Source organism: Mus caroli, unplaced genomic scaffold (genome assembly GCF_978045245.1).
Source record: "Mus caroli unplaced genomic scaffold, Mus_caroli_1 scaffold_15, whole genome shotgun sequence".
Lineage (NCBI taxonomy): Eukaryota > Metazoa > Chordata > Mammalia > Rodentia > Muridae > Mus > Mus caroli.
Window position 1 is genome coordinate 107,733,682 of NW_028227270.1, and position 20,206 is coordinate 107,753,887.

The following is a 20,206-nucleotide window of genomic DNA, read 5'->3' on the forward strand; positions in this document are numbered from 1 at the left end:
CTGGAAGAGGTCTTTGTGCAGCCAGATTGTTTTAATCAGGCTCCAACCAGGATTAACATTCTCTGGAGTCTCTTTTACAGGTTCGCTCTGCTTCTTTGACTTCTATGCTATCTTATTTGCTGAAGAAAATAATGCTAGAGGCTGGGGAGATGGCCCAACAGCAAAGCGTCTGCCATGCAGTCATGAGGACCTACGTACAGATTCCTAGCACCTACCTAAAAGCCTGTGCCAGTAACCCCAGTTCTGGGCGGTGGAGACAGCAGGACTCCTGGAGCTCCCTAGCCAGCCAGTCTAGCCAACTGGTAGATTCCAGGTTCATACTGACCTCTGTGTTGGGAAAAGAGCAGGGTTACAGGGGGTCAGGCCATTGAAGAGGGTGTCCCTAGTCACAGGCAAATGCAGCATACGCTAATCACTCCTGGCAAGGGGCCATCACAAGGACCACTCATTAGGCATGTGATCTCCTGCAGATATCCAGGCACATACCAGCACACATAAGCCACAAACAGACAGGCATAGGCATACATACAGACCTGACAAGCCACAGTGAGGTGAACACACTGGACAACAGACAGACACATAGACAGGCTGGTGAAGACCAAGGCAAAGACACAGTCTCCTGACTTCAAGGCCGTATTTATACAAAGCCTACACAAAGGCAACATTCCGACAGGAATAGTTTATATAACAGTTTACATCTCTGATTACTTTGAGGTTCCCCCAGACTTCCAGTGTCAGCCATCTTTTGTTGACTTATGCTCCCACCCCATGTCTATCACCAGTCATCTTGATCCATGCCAGGTATCCATATCATTGTCATGTTGTCTATACATAAACTATCCCATACAGCCCTCTGTTTCCTATACTGTTGCAAACACAGACACACAAGGTCACTAACTTACTTAGAAATGTCATGTGACTCCCTTGCTTTATAGACTAAAGTGAAAAAATAAGTAAGAGTCCAGCAGTCATTTGTGTATTGCTTAGCTCCACAGCACTCACTATGGCCACCTGTCCACACACACACCTGAGTGTTAGAAATGACTGTCATATGACAGTAGAGCCCTGTCCCCATAGGGCTCAGATTAACTGTGAAGACAGGGCAGCAAGCAAAGAAAGAACCAAGGTATTCCTTCCCAAAATATTCCTCCCAAATGAAATGTTTCATTCTTAAAACTTACAAGGTTCAGCAAGTTCAGGAAACTTACAAGACTCACAAGACGCCCATCCCTAAGCTTATATGCACAGTAAACAATTGCTGTGCAGAGACTCTTCTATGAAGCAGTCTGCAAGCTGTGCAGAAGTTCTATGGATACAGTTTTTGTGACTGCCCATGTTAGGTGGGCTTTTTAATGACTGTTTTTTTAGTAACCCATGTGTCTGTAAGCAACCCCCAAACTGGTTGGTTTGCTGTGCTAGACTTGGGTGGAATCATTTCTTTTGTCTGTTATAGGGGCCACATCTGGAGATCAGACATTTGTTCACATCTTTCCGGCATGCCTCAAGTAGTGGGCAAATATGAAACCCTCTTGGAAAGGATGCATGAGGCCTGAGAGCTAGCAGCGGGATGGGGTACCTCTGGGAGACAGCATGTGTGTTGTTCCAGATAGAAAAGAAGTGCCAATACCTAGATGGGGCCATGGAAGTAAAAACCTTTGCCACACAAGCCTGGTGATGTGAGTTCAAAAATCCCTAGAGCCCACAGTGGAAAGGGAGAATGGACTCCATAAAGTAGCCTCTGACCTCTCCTCCACTCAGTGGTACTAGCTTACCTACAATCACATATGCAAACCACATGCAGACAAACACAGACAATAATAATAACTAATAAAATAAAAAATTATAAAAGATCTACATGGAATGGGTGCAGAGAGGGAAAGAAGGCATGAGTATAGAGGCCACACTAGGAGGGCAGGCTATAGCATGACAGCTAAGAGGCAGGCCAGACTAGTGCAGACACACTGAAAACAGTATGAAGTTCATCAACTCCAAATGAAAAGCATGGAGCTCTGCTGGCTGGGACCCAAGGTCTGTTATAAGCACTGTGACTGCAGCCTGTATGAGCAACCTCCATTCCTGGCTCTTGACTGGGTTTCCTGAGGAGCAATATCTCCATATCTGAACCATGCCCTTCCCTGTCCCTTACACTTCCCAAAGCCAATCTCCATCATCGTAGCTGCAGCTATGATGGGGAACATTTCTAGACTGCTCCACTAGCCTGGACCCTGCTCCAAATTGTTCCAACATGAACTTCTGCCTCAGAGGATGCAGCACAGCACGTGGTAACAGTCCTATTATCAGTGTGATCATTGGTTGAATGTCACCTCTCTCATGACATGACACCGTGGGCATGGAAGGCTGGTCTTGTTTTCAGTCTATCACCAGCCTCAGACTGCAGCCAGCACACCAAGCTGGATGCTCAGGGCTTAAGACAGGCTAAAAACGCCATCTTCCTTCCTGGGCCAGAGCCCCTGAGGGTGGAACATCCGGAGCAGCTTCAGATAGCAGTCCTGAAGGTCCTGTGAGGTAGTAAGTTAAGCAGTATTACCCATGAACAACTAGAAGGTTGTGTGTGCTCATATGTGTTCATGCACGTGAGTATACACCTATATACTGTATACAATAAATTTCTGTGTGTACATGTATATGCATGTCTGTGCAGGCGCATGGTCCTGTGCGTTTGGAAGCCAGATGTCTGTATCAGTTGTCTTGTTCTGTCACTTTCCTCCTTACTTTTTGAGACAGTGTCTGTCACTGAACCTTGGGTTTGCTGATTGGGCTAGAAACACGGACCAGCAAGACCCAGGAATCCTCTGGCTTTGCCTCTGCAAAGTGCTGAGATTGCAGGCTTGCTGCTTGCTACTCCTGCCTTTCTCCCCTGGGTTCTGGGGAATCAAACCCCAGTCCTCACGGTTGCAGGCAAGCTTTTTAGCCCACAATCTTTTTGTTGCTAAAGATATTCTATTCCCAACTGTATGGAAGGTTTTTTGAATAAAATATTAAGTCATATCTAATTTGCTTATCCATCTTTATGACTCATGGGCAAGTAATTTAATAATCACTAAAATCCTGTCCTAGAAATCATTCCATTGCCTTACACACCCAGTGAGGGTGGCCAGGCAACATGACAGCAAGCATACAAACTGAGACAACGTTCCAGTCAAAGGCAGGAAATGTTTTCATTACTCGGAACAATTTTACCATAGTTTTCAAAAACCCTCACCCAGGGAGTTTAAGGTTCATGGACCGTGGCAGCGAGGCTCTGAAATTTCTAGTGCTTTAGTGCTCTGGGTGGGGCTCAGCCCCTGCATGGGATCTGGTGAATGACTGGTTTTATTGGCTGGACTCTAATGACCGTTCAGGACCATTTGTCTGGAGACTCACACATCATGAAGCAGGGAGGGATTCTGATGAGGACCACAGGAGGGCGCTAGTATCCAACATGGCGCCTGCCTCTTCCAGAAGACATTCCCAACAATGCGTCCTTCCTGTCCTTATACTCAATGTCTTGATTTTATATATTTATGATCAGCCCTCAGGCATTTTGGCTTCTGGAGCCCTTTGAACGTTTAACAGTTTTGAAGATTCCCCCAAGACCATAATCAACATTTAATCATATGGAAAGGGGAAGCAAAGATCAAGGTAAATACTTAAAACACTTTAATAATGAATTTGTCACATGTGAACAAAAGCAGCATTATTTTAATGCAGGTGATTATAGTTTCAACCAAAAATACATTTGGAGAGGGCTTGAGAGATAGCACTAACTGCTCTTCCACAGGTCCTGAGTTCAATTCCCAGCAACCACATGGTGGCTTACAATCATCTGTAATGGGATCTGATGCTCTCTTCTGGTGTATCTGAATCCAGCTACAGTGTACTCATATACATTAAATAAATTAATAAATAAATCTTTTTAAAAATACACATCATGAAGTATATGAAGAGATGAGACTTTCCTTCACGTGTCTGCAAATCAACCTGATGTCCAACTATGTGGAAGGCAGATAGATGCTTCTTCGTTTGCCCTATGGGAACAGACATGTGGGTGTCATGTATCCCCTAGTGAACTCCATCATACATTCCTGAGCAACTAAAGTCTAAAAGCCGTTGGAGTCAGCAAGATAGCACAGCAGATAAAGGCTCTTGTCTCACAGCCTGAAGTCTTGAGTTACCTAAATCCCATCCCTGCAGCTCATAGCAACGGAAGAAAACCCATTCCTAAGGTCACCCATCCTCTAGGCTCCACACATGTACCCATATGTACACATGCACACACGTGTGCCCAGATGCATCATCATTGTCGTCATCATCGTTATCACAATGCTTAGTAAAACAAATAACAGGCTGGAGAGATGAGATGGGTCAGCAGTTAAGAACATTGAACCCAGGTTCCATTCCCAACACAGAGATAGGATCCCCAGTCCCAGAGGGGAGTCTGTTACTCTCTTCTGGCACTACACATATGTGGTGCTCAGACATACATGCAGGCAAACTCCCACATACATAAAATACACATAAGGGGGAAAAGACGAAAGCAATAAACTTAATATTCCTTAAAATCATCTCCATCTTTTGAATTCCTTGACCCCAGAGGTCCCTGGGCCACACTTGGGAAATTACCTCTTTGGAGCATTATCAAGGATAGCTGTCATTTTTAGAACTCTAAAATTATCTTAATTCTGTTTGCTTACTGAGAGTTTCTTGTACCCCAGGATATCCTCAAACTCAAACCCGAGATCCTCCTACTCCTCCCTCCTCCGTGCTGAGAGTGCACGCCTACACCACCACCTCCAGTCCATGTATGTATTTATTTACTCTTTCCCTTTGTAAACCAAGGTCTCCAGGCTTCCTTCCTCTCCCTGACTGTTAGCTTGAAGCTTGAGTGTCTGCTAGACACAGGATACTCTCCATCTGGTTTCCTTGGGGGCTTCCGGCACCAGAGTTAAATCAGGCTGAAGTCTCTTGACCCCTAGCTCTGTCTGGCTTGTTTGGTCTGGTGCTTTGCTTGTTTGGGGAGTTTTTAAAATTGGGAGGAGTGAGGGGAACAGGATGGGGGTGCGGTGGATCAACCCACGACACACAGGATAACTTGGATGAGTCAGTTTTTTTTCTTCCACTATGTGGGTCCTAGGGATGGGGGTATGAAATTAGGTTGTCAGGATTGACAAATAAAGTGCCTTTTACCCAGTGAGTCACCTCACAGGCTATTTCCTGGCTTTTAAAGACAAACTCCACAGTCCAGGCTGGCCTGACTCCAGAACTTCCTAGCCTTACCTCCCAAGTGTGGGATTTCAGGCAAGTACCACTATGGCCCCTACTCATATTCTTGCCTCGTGTGGAATCTGACAGACACTATTGATACACCTCAGATCGCTTCTTAGATCCACCCTTTTTGATAGTTACCAAACCCATTGCTCGGGCTACCACTATACATAGTGTGGTTTAAAAGGAAACAAGAGGGGCCAGTATATAGTGCAGTTGGTAGAGTTCTTATCTTTCATGCAGGAAGTCCTGGTTTTGATTCCTAACTCCTCCCTAACACATCCCTAACGGCGGTGGGGTGGGTGTGGGGGAGTGCGGTTGCTGGGAAAGACAGAGAAGCCTCTCCATACTGCATAAAATTGGTGTCTGTGCTTTAATATTTTGTGTGGTTTTCCCCATCACGTTGTTTTCTTTGGTAAGGTGGAGGATTTCATTGTGTGTATTTCAAAGCATGCTAAAAGTCTAGAGGCTTCTCCAGGCTTCCCACGGTGGGGCCAGGGCAACTAGCCAGCAAAGGGTGAGAGTTCTTTGTGGGTGTGACCCATTCTTTCTAGGCAAAGCTGACAAGCTGCACGTGGGTGTTGCCCCATGCTATCTGCCCAGGCCAGGCTGAGAGAATAGCCACTCCCCCGCCGTCTGTGTAGTCCCCCCCCCCCCCACACACACACACACTTGTGGAATGCATGCAGGCTTTATATCAAATCCACATGGTGTGCCGGAGCAGCACGAAAGGGCTTGACCAGGCTAACAGCGCTCCCAGGCCCTGCCAGCACTGGGGAGGTACAAGGGAGCTAAAAGGTCATGAAGTCCCGCTCCTCATCTGGGGCCCCTGGGTGACACCCTCAGCCACAGGAAATTGGATCACCGGGGAGCCCTGCGTTCTCAGTCCTGACCTCTGTACTCTGAAACCAGCCCAACTAAGAGAGCAGAATCTCTGCCAAGACGTAGCCAGAACCCACGCACACAGATGCAGGGGCTGTCCGCTGAACTCTGGGGCGGAGCAGGAGTGTTCCTCTGTCCTTTCTAGCTTGCCATCGGCAGAGTTCCTAGGCGCGCTCACAGGATACAACCCAACTCTGGCCATTGAGCTGCAGGGTACTGGGACCTGTCCCAGTAGGAAGGCGAGAAGCACACACGGAATCGAGAAGGAAAACTCTACTCGAGGTCCCCGGGTCCTGGCAGGGCGTGCGCAGAGATGAGTGGATCCCGGAGGCAGATGCCACCCTAAACTTCGAGTGCTACTGGGGTGACAGACAAGCAATGCGATCCTCTAGATGCGCAGATTCAACGGACAGCCCCTCACTGGGACAGCTAGCACTCGGGTCCCGGAGGGCGACGCCCAAGTTCCACATCTGTCTCTCTGGACTGGCGACCCCAGCATAGCCTGGCCTTCCTCCCCTCCCGGCCCCAACTCACATAGACCGACGTGATGTCCGTACGATCATAGAAGCTCAGTTCTCCGATCAGTTCCAGGGAGGGGGATACCACGTCGTCCCCGGCCTCCAGCTCTAGGTCCCCCTGCCCAGGGCCGAAGGGGAAGAGCTCCTGGCGATTCAGGCAGCCTCCGGGACCCACTAATAGCAGCAGCTGCAGCAGCGCCCATGTCCACATCGCCCAACTACAGCCGCTCGCGTCCAGCATGTTTCCCAACTGTGGTCCCGCAAGCCCGGCGGTTTAGCAGCTCAGGCGGAGGAGGCGAAGATATAACCCTACGCCCCTCCGCAGTCCCTCCTCACCTCCCGCCTCCCGTCGTCCCCACCCCTGGAAATGGGGAGGAGAACCGAGGGGCTATGGGGGAGGACCCGCCCACCCCGCCCACCCCGCCTGCCCCGTCTACCAATGGCAGCGAGCAGGAGGAAGAGGGGCGACACCGAGGTTCCCCCGCGCAGCAGTGGGCGTTGGTTCCCTGCATTCCGGATCCAACCCGACGGTGGGCTCCTATCCAGAAAGAAGGAACTTTGCAACAGCATTCTGCAGTTAGGCAAGTTCCTGGAGAGCGGGCAACCAGGAAACAAACACTTTGGGGCCAGGGACGGGACAGAACCCACCCTAGAAAGGAGACTGAGCGGATGCTCGAAATGAGCAAAAAGCCTGACAAATGTGTGTGCCTTTACTCATCCAATCATTAAGTGAGCATTTTTCCAGTTCCTGATTCTGGGTTCCTTAAGTTATAGGATTCCGCAGGAAACAGGAGCCCACACCTGCCAGACAAAGTCTCAAGTGTGGGACACAATTCAAAGTCAGATTTGCTTGGAGTCCAAGCAATAAAAACAGTTTGGGAATGGAGGAATTGGCCAGAGCAAACTTCTGTGTGGCGTGCTGGGAATCAAAGCGGATTTTCTGGAAGTAATGCAGTTTCATCAGAAGCTAGAGAAAGGAGGTCCTGGGAGGTGAAAGGTGGGAGCAGGGCGGGTTCCAGGGACCCGATCATCTCTCCGCGCAGAGAATTTGGGAGCGATGGTTCAAGCAAAGCTGAATAACAAATCCAAAAAACTCAGAGAATCCTGGAAAGTCCTCGATAAAAAGAGATTTTTTTTTTTTCTTTTTGGACAGGGTTTCTCTGTATAGCCCTTGGAACTCACTCTGTAGACCAGGTTGGCCTCGAACTCAGAAATCCGCCTGCCTCTGCCTCCCGAGTGCTGGGATTAAAGGTGTGCGCCGCCACACCCGGCAGAATAAAGATAACTTTTAAGTAATGTAATATTTCCAGTCAGCTGTTGATCATTAGTTTGGCACCTTAAGTGAAAATATAGAGAGAAACCACTGGAACAAGCCTGTTGGGGGGGTGACCCGTGAGAAGGGAAGAGGTTGAGACAGAGAAGAAATTAATAGACATTGTCATGAAAGAAAGAATGAAACCGAGAAGAAATGAAGTTAAAGTTGAATTCCACCGGAAGGCTGGAAAACTAGTGCAGGCTTTGAGAGCATGGGAAGAGGAAGGGGCACGGGGGGGGGGGGGGGGTTCCGACCCTTGACTCAGAGGGGTCAACAGGATGCCCCTGTTTCCTCCCAGCAGCTGAGAGTAAAGGTCTGGAACCTCCATTAGTTCTCCAGTATACAGAAAATTATGTGTGATGGGACTAATGGAGAGCGTGAGCCTTGGACCAGCAAAATCCTGAAGAAAGAGGCAAATGGAACACAGCTCCTGAGCATGAAGTTATTGATCTATGGGGGATGCCCTTTCATTGATGCTCTTGAGTGGTCAGCAATAACAGGTACCAAGAGCTTGCTAGGCACGGAGTGTTCTGTGTTCAGTATTTCCTCTTAGGTTCTCAATAACAGGTCCTTCTGCTGGCATGGCCAACACTTTACCCAGCTGAGCTAGTTCTCAAGTTCTGGATATGCACGAACACACACACACACACACACACACACACACACACACACACACACACTCAGCATGGGAATGAATCCTAGGGCTTCGTCATGCTAGGCAAACACTCTGGGCAGACCCTTGTTTTGTTTTGACACAGGGTCTCATTACATAGTCCAGGCTGGCCTTAGCTCATGGCAGCCTACAAACCTCAGACTCCTAGATGCTGGGACTACAAGTATGAGCCACTACATCCAGCTGGTTATTAGCTTATTTGCAGTATGAAGACTCAAACCCAAGGCTTTACACATGGCAAGCCCCTCAACCACTACATGGATTTGAAACCTTGACACTAAATTGCGTCTGCGCTGCTACATTATCCCCCTTGCTCAAGTCTATTGTGAGATCTACTGTGCAGCTCAGATCCCTTCCATATGCCCAGGGATCCTTCCTAGCTCCCTGACAACCCCATGCCATCTGTGTACTGCCTGGCTGATGTCTAAGATCCTAGGCCTTAGCTTGCCTTGTTTCAGTTACTGAGAACTTTGTGCAGAGGCCTGGGTTCCCCTGCACAGAGTACTCATGGACCCCCTACAGCACTGAGACCCAGTAGAGGCCAAGAAAAGGAGCTCACCAGCCTTTTCCCACCTGCAACCTTTCTTTTCTCCTTCAACCCCCATCCCAAGCTTATTACACATCAGGGCTGTCCTGAAGCTGTGGCCAGTGCCTGGAATGTATTTATCCCTCTCACAGATTCTCTCCCTTTTTGGTACTCAGACAGTTGCTAAAACTCCTATTGGCCAGTGGAATTTTTCTTGGTGACTGTAGGAGCAGAGCCTGCCTCCTCCTCCACCTTCCCACCCTCCTACCCCCCCCTTTACTGGCTGCACAAACGTAGCAAGAGCGCAAACTTTCTGTATCCCTATCATTTGATTGGGATATTCACAGGGACAATTGACGAATTGTTATGAGGGTTAGATAAGGTGATCCCGAAATTAGACAAAGTATATAATCCAGTTAACGCGAAGCCTCCATTATTATCTGAACAAGTTGTTGTCATGATGTTGATTAGCTCAACATCTCCGGAGAAGGTACCTGGTGAGTCAGATACCATAGACATGAATACATAATCCCCTTTGTGAGAAAATGGCAATATCCTGGGGGGAGAAGGGCAAGATAATGGCCCAACAAATATATGAGTGAGGCAAGACACTGCTTGCCGGGTTTTGGGCTTCTATTTGGTGCTCTCTGGAGCCTAGTGAAGCTATAGCCGAACCATGTGGGGGATTTGGGGAGCCTCATCCAGTCTCACACAGCTAGTGAAAGAGCAAGGGCTTAAGTCTTGCCTTGTTTAACCCCAAAACTGCTACACTGTCTCGCCTTTCCATAGCAGACAAGGTTTCTGCAACCTAAACAGAGAACTTAGTCTCTACATGTAGATGCGTTTGGTCCGGTGTTTCTAGCTAACAGTCACACTCTATGTGTGTTTATGGTTCCATACTTCATCCGCCTGTACTGTAAACTGGCTGTCACTATTTATAGCTCTGCAGTCACTTCACGTTGCCCTGTCTCTGGGAGACAGGATTCTGCTGCTGAGTATCTTACCGGGGACACTGCGGGCTGTGTCCCCTGTTCCTTTAGGAGTTATACTTCCAGATAGTTCTCATAATCTGCATCACAAGCTGTGCTCTGAACATTTTTCAAATGTATGTAAAGGCCCGGTATGGTGGTATACGCCTGCAATTCTAGCATTTGGGTGATGGAGACAGGACGATCAGGAGTTCAAGCTCAACCTCAATTGCATAGTGTGCTCAATGCCAGCCTGGGCCAAAACAATGATACAGTTTATAATAATGTGGTCTTCTTTTCTAGCTGTTTCCTGTTAATTTTTTTTCTTTCTTTGGATCAAGGATCTATATTCTAACTCTAGGACACTGTGTGCACATGAAAAGGGTTAACTTTTTAAGACTTCAGTAGGCCAGCTATGATGCCACACACCTGTAATCCCAATACTTGGGAGACAGAGACAGGGCAAGGGTTCAAGGTCATCCTTGATTACATGGAAAGGTTTGCAGCCAGCTGAGGTCACATGAAACCCACTCTCTATAAGTGAAGCAAGGGGTTCGTGTGGTGGTTTATTAAAGTGTGTGCTCTGCAAGCATGGATGTGAAGGACTCTGATCCCCAGAACCCACACAGATGTCAGGCAGGTGTGCTGGCCTACCTGGAATTCTAATCTCTGAAGATGGAGACAAAGGTTCCCCCAGAGAAGTCTGTCTAGTAAGACTTACCAGATCCATGAACTCTGGATTTGATTGAGAGACCTTGCCTTAATGAATAAGGTGAAAGACTAACTGAAGATGATTCCAGTTACTAATCTCAGGCCTCCACATCGGTGTGCTGAGAGTGCACATGCACCCTTACACATGCTCCTACACTTGTAAAACATTACACACACACTATACACATACTACACACACACACACTACACACACATTACACACATACACATACTACATACACACACATACATACACATATATACACATACACACATACACACACTACACACACATACAGACACTACACACACACTACACACATATACATACACTACACACACATACACACACACACTACACACACACATATACACACTACACACACACACATTAGAATGGAAATAAAAATGAAACTTTAATAATACTGTTTTGTCTTGTTGGGGTGATGTTTTGTTGAGGTTGACCTGTCTGGTGTTCATGTAGTCCAGGCTGGCCTCAAACTCACAGCAACCATCTTGCCTCAGCTTTCCAAGCACTGGGATTACAGATGTGTGTCCCCAGTAAAGGCATCGATGATGCTTTTAAGAATAATTTGATAACTTCACTAGCAACAAGTGTACTGGCTATTTTTGTGTCAACTTGACACAGCTGGAGTTATCACAGAGAAAGGAGCTTCAGTTGAGGAAATGCCTCCATGAGATCCAACTGTAAGGCATTTTCTCAATTAGTGATCAAGGGGGAAAGGCCCCTTGTGGGTGGGACCATCCCTGGGCTGGTAGTCTTGGGTTCTATAAGAGAGCAGGCTGAGCAAGCCAGGGGAGGCAAGCCAGTAAAGAACATCCCTCCATGGCCTCTGCATCAGCTCCTGCTCCCTGACCTGTTTGAGTTCCAGTCCTGACTTCCTTTGGTGATGAACAGCAGCATGGAAGTGTAAGCCTAATAAACCCTTTCCTCCCCAACTTGCTTCTTGGTCATGATGTTTGTACAGGAATAGAAACCCTGACTAAGACAAATTGGTACCAGCAGAGTGGGGTATTCCTGTGACAACCTGACCATGTTTTGGGGAGGACTGTGGAAGGACTTTGGAACTTTGGGCTTGAAGATCCATTCATTGTTAAGAGCTCTGTCAGATGTTGTGTAGGAGCTTGGAAGATAATGCTGAGAACAGTGCAGAAGATGGAGGCCTGGTTTGTGAAATTTCAGAGGGAAAATTAAAGACTCTCTTCAGGGCCATTGCTGTTTTTATTGTGAAGATTTTGTAGTTCTGGTTAGCTGGGGCTGAAGAATCAGCTGTGATTAACAAGATACCAGAACTACTAAAGCAAAAACTTTGCATTACTGGGACTATTGATGCTGGTTAGCTGGAGCTAAGAAATTAGCGGTGATTAAGAAGAGACCAGCATCGTTGAGGTGACATCTTCTGGGAAGTGTTTTCTGAAAGCACAAAGAGGCTGTGTTCCAGAGATAGGCAAGGTTGTACTCCTTCTGCAGTGGGACTTGGTAATGTGTAAGGGTCACCCAGGTGGTACTGGTTTTGAAGGCATGAAGGGGCCATGCAGAGGAGCTGAGGCTCGACACTGTGAGAGGCCATGGAAGGCCATTGGTGAAGGTGCAGCCTCAGTTGCAATTGAAGGCCCAGGACTGAAGGGGTCATGCAGTGTTTTGGAGATGCCAGTACCACGAGATGACCACCAAGAGCAGCAGCAGCAGTGGAGTACAGGCATCTGGAGCCCAGAGGACGACGTGTGTGCTACAAAGGGCATGGCTGGAGAAGTGACCCAGGCCCTTGGAGGAGCCCAGAAGATCGTGAGTTGGATCCCAGACGTTGGACGGTTAGAGATTGATTTTTGCTTTGATTGTGACTGTGCCCTGATATTTTCCCCCTTGAAGGAAGAAACTGTTTTAGTGGAACCCACAGTTAAGAGACTTTTAATTGTAAAAAGACTTTGGATTTTAAAAGAGATGTATATTTTAAAGAGATTGAAATTTTAAGAATATGTAAAGACTGTGGGACTTTTAAAGTTATTTAGATCTTGGGGATGAGTAAGAATGTAAGGGTTGAGGCTTACTAGTGATGTGTTTGTGTGTCAAGTTGACAAGGGGTCAATTGTACTGGCTATTTTTGTGTCAACTTGACACAGCTGGAGTTATCACAGAGAAAGGAGCTTCAGTTGAGGAAATGCCTCCATGAGATCCAACTGTAAGGCATTTTCTCAATTAGTGATCAAGGGGGAAAGGCCCCTTGTGGGTGGGACCATCCCTGGGCTGGTAGTCTTGGGTTCTATAAGAGAGCAGGCTGAGCAAGCCAGGGGAGGCAAGCCAGTAAAGAACATCCCTCCATGGCCTCTGCATCAGCTCCTGCTCCCTGACCTGTTTGAGTTCCAGTCCTGACTTCCTTTGGTGATGAACAGCAGCATGGAAGTGTAAGCCTAATAAACCCTTTCCTCCCCAACTTGCTTCTTGGTCATGATGTTTGTACAGGAATAGAAACCCTGACTAAGACAACAAGCAAACACATAATTCCGTAATACACCCTTTTTTTAAAAAAAATGTGGGCTAGGAGTACAGCTTCATGGTAGATCATGCACTTAGTATAAACAAGGGTCTTAGTTGATCTGCAATGCTATAAACATTTCTTTTTAAAATTTAAGTTTAAAAAGTGAAGATAGGCGCAGTGATCCATGCTTGTGATTCCAGCACCAAAGAGGTAGGGTCCAGGGAGGAGGATCCTGGTGTTTGTTTTTGGCACTTTCCAGGCCAACGAAAGACTCTATCTCAAAAAACAAGGTGGGAGTGGAGAGATAATTCATCAGTTAAGTTTGTCTATTGTTCTTGCAGAGGCTCAAAGTTTGGTTCCCAGCAGCTACATCTGACAGCTCACAATTGTCTGTAACTCTCCAGAAGATACAGTTCTATCCATGTCTAGATGTTGCTTGCAAGATCTCAGGGGACCCAAACAGTGTTCTGGCTAGCTCTGTGTCAACTTGACGCAGGCTAGAGTTATATCTGAGAGGAGGGAATCTCAGTTGAGAAAATGCATCCATAAGATTGATCCAAGGATCAGTCAGTAGGACATTTTCTTAATTAATAATTTGATGTGGGAGGGTCAAGTATATTGGGGTGGTGGCAACCCTGAGCAGTTGGTCACAGGTATCATTAGAAGGCTGAGCAAGCCATGGGGAGCAAGCCAGCAAGCAGCATTCCTTCATGGCCTCTGCACCAGCTTCTGCCTCCAGATTCCTGCCCTATTTGAATTCTTTTCCTGACTGCTTTTGATGATGTACTACTCTGTGGAGTAAAATAAATCCTTTCCTCTCCTAATTGCTTTTGGTCATGGTGTTCTATCCATCAATAGAACCCTAATGAAGACAGTTGGATCACCAAAAGTCCCATCATAGCATGTGACAACTTATCAATGGAGCGCTAACCCTCAGCCAACCTTCTACTTCTTATATAGCTTAGCACCACTCCCTCTTAGGCCACAAGCAGCTGGAACTGAAACAGGAGAGAGCAGTTCCTGCAGGCCCAGGTGAGAGTTTTGGACATATTTCCCCCTTCTGAGATGTAAAATTAACAGTCCTATTACCACCACTATGGGCAGAACTATTTGTTGCCATGACTACAGAGTCAAGGTAGTCTGCGGGTCACCACAACCATCTCAGCTCTAAAACGGTCAGGAGTTACGTGATCCTGTGAGGCCTAGAAGACCTAGTGAGGTCAGAGCTCTATACAAGCCAGTGTGTGCAGTTGGTAGCCTTGGGCTTTAATGTGTCAGATGCTAGAGTCCCAAGGCAGGTGTTGAGCTGCTGTCCCTGCCCTCACCTCCAGGTGAGGACCAGGGTGTGTATTACATTTGCCACATCTGGTTGCATCAACATCAACACAGGGTGGAGCTTGGCTTTCTACTGTCACTTGCCTAACCTCTGGAGTTCTTTATCAGAGACTCTTCTTGGACAAAAACTGGATCCATGGCATTGTGGTCAAACAGCCTAAAGAATTTCAGGAAGAGCAGAACTGGAGCTTATTCAAAACGGAAAGGTGCTCAGAGAAAGGACATGAGTGTCTCCAAGTGACTTCTTAGAAGATTCTGGAAGCTTCTGGAATTTTGTTGTTCGACAGGTTCATCCTCCTCCATCTGTTTCTTTTTTCCAAATCTGAGATTAGAGAATGCCCTCAGGTGTGACTTCTGAATTACAATCTGATAAGATAAAACCAGGAGCCACTAGGGTTGCATAAGGGTTTGAGGTTAGGTAAGCGTTGGTGTCCTTTTACTGTAAATTCCATTTCTAGGGAGATGACTGGAAAATTACAGGCTGACAGCTGGGAAGGGAGGAAGGCCTTAAGCCAGTGTTGCTAACTGTGCTTGAATGCTCCCTTCTCAGGCAGCAAGAGGCTTCGGCCAGACTCTAGAGTCAGTGCTGGTTCTATTCCCTACCCCTAGTTCCCTTCAGTTACTCTACGTTCTTCTTCTGGCCGCTCCATTCTGATTCTGTATCCTTCCCCAGTTCCCTATCCCCACATCCTCTAATAAAGAGAAGTTCCACTGTCTGGCCCCTCCATGACTATGCCTTTGAAAATCAAACTCTCCCTGGAGCCACCTCCCCACTGCTGTTTTGAGTTCTTTCAATGGACCTTAAGGAAGCACTCATCAAATTCCTTCATTTGCTCAGACCCACTGTGTGCTGGGCATTATTTCCAGTGGGGATGAAACCTTTTTCTATCAAGATAAAAGGTAAAATTCTTTTTTTTTTAAGATTTATTTACTTATGTTATTTATATGAGTACACTGCAGCTGTCTTCACACTTACCAGAAAAGGGCATCAGATCCCATTACAGATGGTTGTGAGCCACCATGTGGTTGCTGGGATTTGAACTCAGGACCTTTGGAAGAGCAGTCAGTGCTCTTAACTGCTGAAGCATCTCTCCAGCCCCCATAAATTCTTAACCCTTCTAATAAATTTTCTCACCAGAGTAGTGTCTTTCCATTTTAAAATGCAAAACCATTTCCAGGTGACACAAGAATGGATGGACTCATTCTGGCTGTCATTTGTTGTCCTCTGGTCTCTGCAAATAAAAACATGTTAAATGGTCTCTCTAGCTGAGGGGCACAGCAGTCAACAGAGTAAGAAGGGCTTCTGTGCTGTGACTTTAAGAGGTGGGGCCAGGTGGAGAGTAATCCAGTGCTAGGGGCTCCACCCTTGAAGGAATTAATTATTTCCTGGAGCAGGATTTTCACAGGACTGGATTCCTTACCTAGAGAGCTGGTTGTTGAGATGAAATCCTCTTCTGCACAAACTGCTCACAACTCCTGCACAGACCCCAACCATAAAGACTAGAAGGTTAGTTTTTCTCAGCTTGACACAGCTTGAATCATCTGAGAAGAGGGAACCTCAACTGAGAAACTGTATCCATTATATTGGCCTGTAGGCCAGTTTGTGAGGCTTTTTATTTATTGAAATTTTGATACAGGGTCTCGCTCCCTGCAGCCTTGGCTGGCCTAGAACTCACAGAAACCCCTGCCAAGTGATGAGATTAAAAGTGTGAGCTACCACTTCCCAGCCACATTTTTTTTTACTTAATGATTCTTGTAGGAGAGCCCTGCCTATTGTGGGTGAATATTTCCATCCCTGGGCAGGTGGTCTTCCGTTGTATAAGAGATCAGGCTGAGTGAGCCATTATTTCTCCATGGCCTCTGCTTCAGTTCCTACCGCCAGATTCCTGCCTTGAGGTCCTCTCCTGAGACAAGAAAGAAACCCTAAATCAGAGTATTTTGGCACAGGGGGTGGGGGTGGGGGAGGCGCAGGAGGGGGGGGGGGGAGGATACCAGTGTGGCCTTGCCCAATGAGTATTTCTGATTTTGCCCTGCCCACTCCTCAGAATACTGTTGGGGAGTTGTCTAGTTCCCAAGTTATCTATTTTAATATTCCCACAATTTTGGAATCTCTAGGCCTATGAAAGTTTGGGGGCAGAGGCAGAAATTTTTACAACTTTCTTTAAAAAAAAAAATACACAGGGTTTTTCACCATGTAGACAAAGCTGGCCTTGAACTTGGGGAGACTCCCTTGCCTCTGTCTCCTAGGTGCTAGAATTACAGGCATGCACTGCCACACCCTATTACAACTTCCTGTTCTCATCTTCTAAAGATAGTACATTTAAATTCCCAAAGAGAAATGACATCAACCCTATACTATATAGGCTCAACCCGCACTTGGTATAAATTACATATATATGTGTAATAATTATATAGTGCTGGTGTGATTTTATAGAGTATATAATTATGTATAATACACATGGGTAATATGTGCAATTTTTTTTTTTTTTTGGTTTTTCGAGACAGGGTTTCTCTGTGTAGCCCTGGCTGTCCTAGAACTTACTTTGTAGACCAGGCTGGCCTCGAACTCGGAAATCCGCCTGCCTCTGCCTCCCGAGTGCTGGGATTAAAGGCGTGCGCCACCACGCCCGGCTGTGCAATTTTTTAAAACAGTTTTACCACAGGTGAATAAAAGCTTTCTCACAGATCACAGCAGCCTGTGCTTGCCGGGAGCCTGTGGCTGCAGAAGGAGCCTGGCTCTGCTTGGGGACACCAGACCCTGCTTTGCCCGCTCCTCCTTCTTCTCACTTCCAGCCATTCTGTCCCACCTGCCGTGTCCCCAGCCTTCTATTCTCCCAAGGTGCCTTCCCTTCTCCACGATGTCCTTCCCTCCTGAGTCTTCATCCATACCCCTCCTCCCAGTGTCAATAACCCTGCTCCTGTGTTCCCAGAGCTGCTGCTTGCTTTGTTCTCACCCCTTGGGAAGACAGGCTTGGCTCCACCAGCCTTATACTACAGCAACCTACCTGAGAGCAGACTCACTTTTCCTAACTCTGATTAAAGTGGGCACAGCTGCAGCGGGCCTTCTTTTGGAGTCCTTATATGGCAGAAGAGCAGTCAGCTGGAGCAGAAGTAGACAAAGCTGGATGGGGCTTGGGGTTGTACAAGAGGGAGTAGAGGGCCTAAAGATCTTTCCACTTCCTCCTGCTGTTGGGGAACATTAACTTGTCTGAGATTGAAGGCCTCTTGAAGATAATTACACCTGCTCTGATAGCTATTATGTTCAAGGGCAGTAGGAGCTTGCCTCAAAATAATTAAAATAAATATAACCAGAAATAAATTTTAGAAAAAGTTGAGGATGTAGCTCAGCAATAGAACTCCTTGTATAATATAGTCTAGGTTGGCCAGGAAATCAGTAGCCTAGCTTCAGCTGGCTTCTGATTCAAGAATGAACCTCCTAAATATATACGCATATATACTTATATACACATATACATATTTTTCCCCAGAGGTCTGCCTTCTGCCTGTTCTGCTTCCTGAGTGCTGGGGTTAAAGACATGCACCACCACTGCCTGGCATAACAAATTTTTTGACACAGGATTTCATGTAGCCTAAGGTGGTCTCACACTCACTATGTAGCCAAGCCAAGTGTCAGGAGAACTCCTAATACTCCTGAGTTGACCTCCTGCGTTGCCTGAGTTGTCTTGAACCCAGGGCTTCATGAATGCTGAGAAGAGCACTAACTGGGCTACATCTCTAGGCCCCCAGCTCTCATTCTCCTCTTCTCTTCTCTTCTCTTCTCTTCTCTTCTCTTCTCTTCTCTTCTCTTCTCTTCTCTTCTCTTCTCTTCTCTTCTCTTCTCTTCTCTTCTCTTCTCTTCTCTTCTCTTCTCTTCTCTTCTCTTCTCTTCGCTTTTGGAGACAGGGCCTCTCTATGTAGCCCCGATTGTCTTGGAACTCACAGAGCTCCACCTGTCTCTGCCTCCTGAGTGCTGGGATTAAAAACAAAACAAAACAGGTGTGTACCACCATGTCCACCCCCACCCCCACCCCCGTTTTAAAAAGGGAATATTTTGAACTGTAGGTGATTTATTTATCCTAAAACTTAATCGTTTACTGTTTTCTTTAAGTACCCTATAGAACATTCTGTTTTCAGAGAGAGAGAGAGAGAGAGAGAGAGAGACAGACAGAGAGCACTATGAGGCACACCTATGCCTCTCTGTACAACCCAGAAGCTGTGCATACTCAGAAGTAGGCAGTTGCCCTTGAGTCCACTTGTTATGGACCAAGTAGCTCTGACCACGAGTCCCTTCTATCCCAGTGGGAAGACCCAAAGGACACCACTGCCCATTTGCTCACTTTGATCTAACTTTGGTTCTAAGCTGTGGACCCTAGAGTTGAAAATGGAGTCTAAAATATATTTGGGGTTCCTCTTCCAGGGACCAGACTACAAATACTTATTTACACATGTAAGTAAGTTGTGTGGCTGGGAGCCCCTCTGGGGACAAGTGACTGACAGATCTTTCTGGGTTTACAATAGAGATATTTTATGACAAAACAATGAAAAATAAAAAGCATGCCCAAGCCGCTTTTCAGAGCACGTGCTGGCAGCTGGTCCTCAGCCCACCAGTGAAACTTTCTTAGTCCTCTACAGATGCAGCCCATCTCCGCAGCTGTGTGTATTTTGAGGCTTGCCCAGGACCTGCCTGCCAGGTGAACATGATTTTAAACTGTATTTTAAGCAAATGTTACTGCTGCCTTCATACTATGTTTTCTCTCTCTCCTTTGCTGCCCCTTCCTTCCTTTCTTCCTCCCACCTCCGTTTTCCTTTCCTTTCCCTTCCTTCCTTCCTTCTCTCACTTTGAAACATGGTCCCACTGATTAGCCCAGACTGGCCTCGAAGTCATGACTATCTTACCGCTGCCTCCCAAATACTGGGATTGCAGGTGTACACCTACACGCAGCCTCACGTTCGTTTTTCACATGAATATATAAGCTAATCCAAATCTAGTGATGTGCTGAGCGTCGTGGCGCACGCCTTTAATCCCAGCACTCGGGAGGCAGAGGCAGGCGGACTTCTGAGTTCGAGGCCAGCCTGGTCTACAAAGTGAGTTCCAGGACAGCTAGGGCTACACAGAGTTCTCTGTCTCTGGAAACAAAACAAATCTAGTGATGCATGCCTGGGATCTCAGAATTAGGGAGGGTGAGACAGGGGGATTGTGGTCTCAAGACCACTGGGTCTTGAAAGAGACTACATCTCAAAACGAAACCAAAAGTGCCGGGATGTGGTTTGGTTGGTAGGGTACTTGTCTAGCACACATGAAGCACTGGGCCACATAAGCTGGGCATTGTGGGGCACACCTGTGATCCCAGAAGCAGAGAAGCAGAAGGACCTTGTAAAATGGATGCATCAAACAAGGGAAGCCCAAAACAGAACTGGGCACAGAAGAGCAAAGGGTGTGTTACAGGTGGTTGTTAAAGTTACAATCACGGGTTAAGTTCTGAGCATCCCCCCGAGCTGCAAGTTTGCTTCTCTT

General features: G+C 46.9%; 1 protein-coding gene across 1 annotated transcript in view; it reads right to left on the reverse strand.

Moving 5' to 3' along the window:
• Positions 1 to 7,002, reverse strand: part of Nid1 (nidogen 1) — a 71,680-nt gene extending 64,678 nt beyond the window's left edge. The window contains exon 1 of the mRNA XM_021180582.3: positions 6,682 to 7,002. Within this exon, the coding sequence (XP_021036241.1) occupies positions 6,682 to 6,906 (225 nt within the window). The 5' untranslated portion in view covers positions 6,907 to 7,002. The remainder of the gene's footprint in view (positions 1 to 6,681) is intronic.
• Positions 7,003 to 20,206: the final 13,204 nt, after the last annotated feature.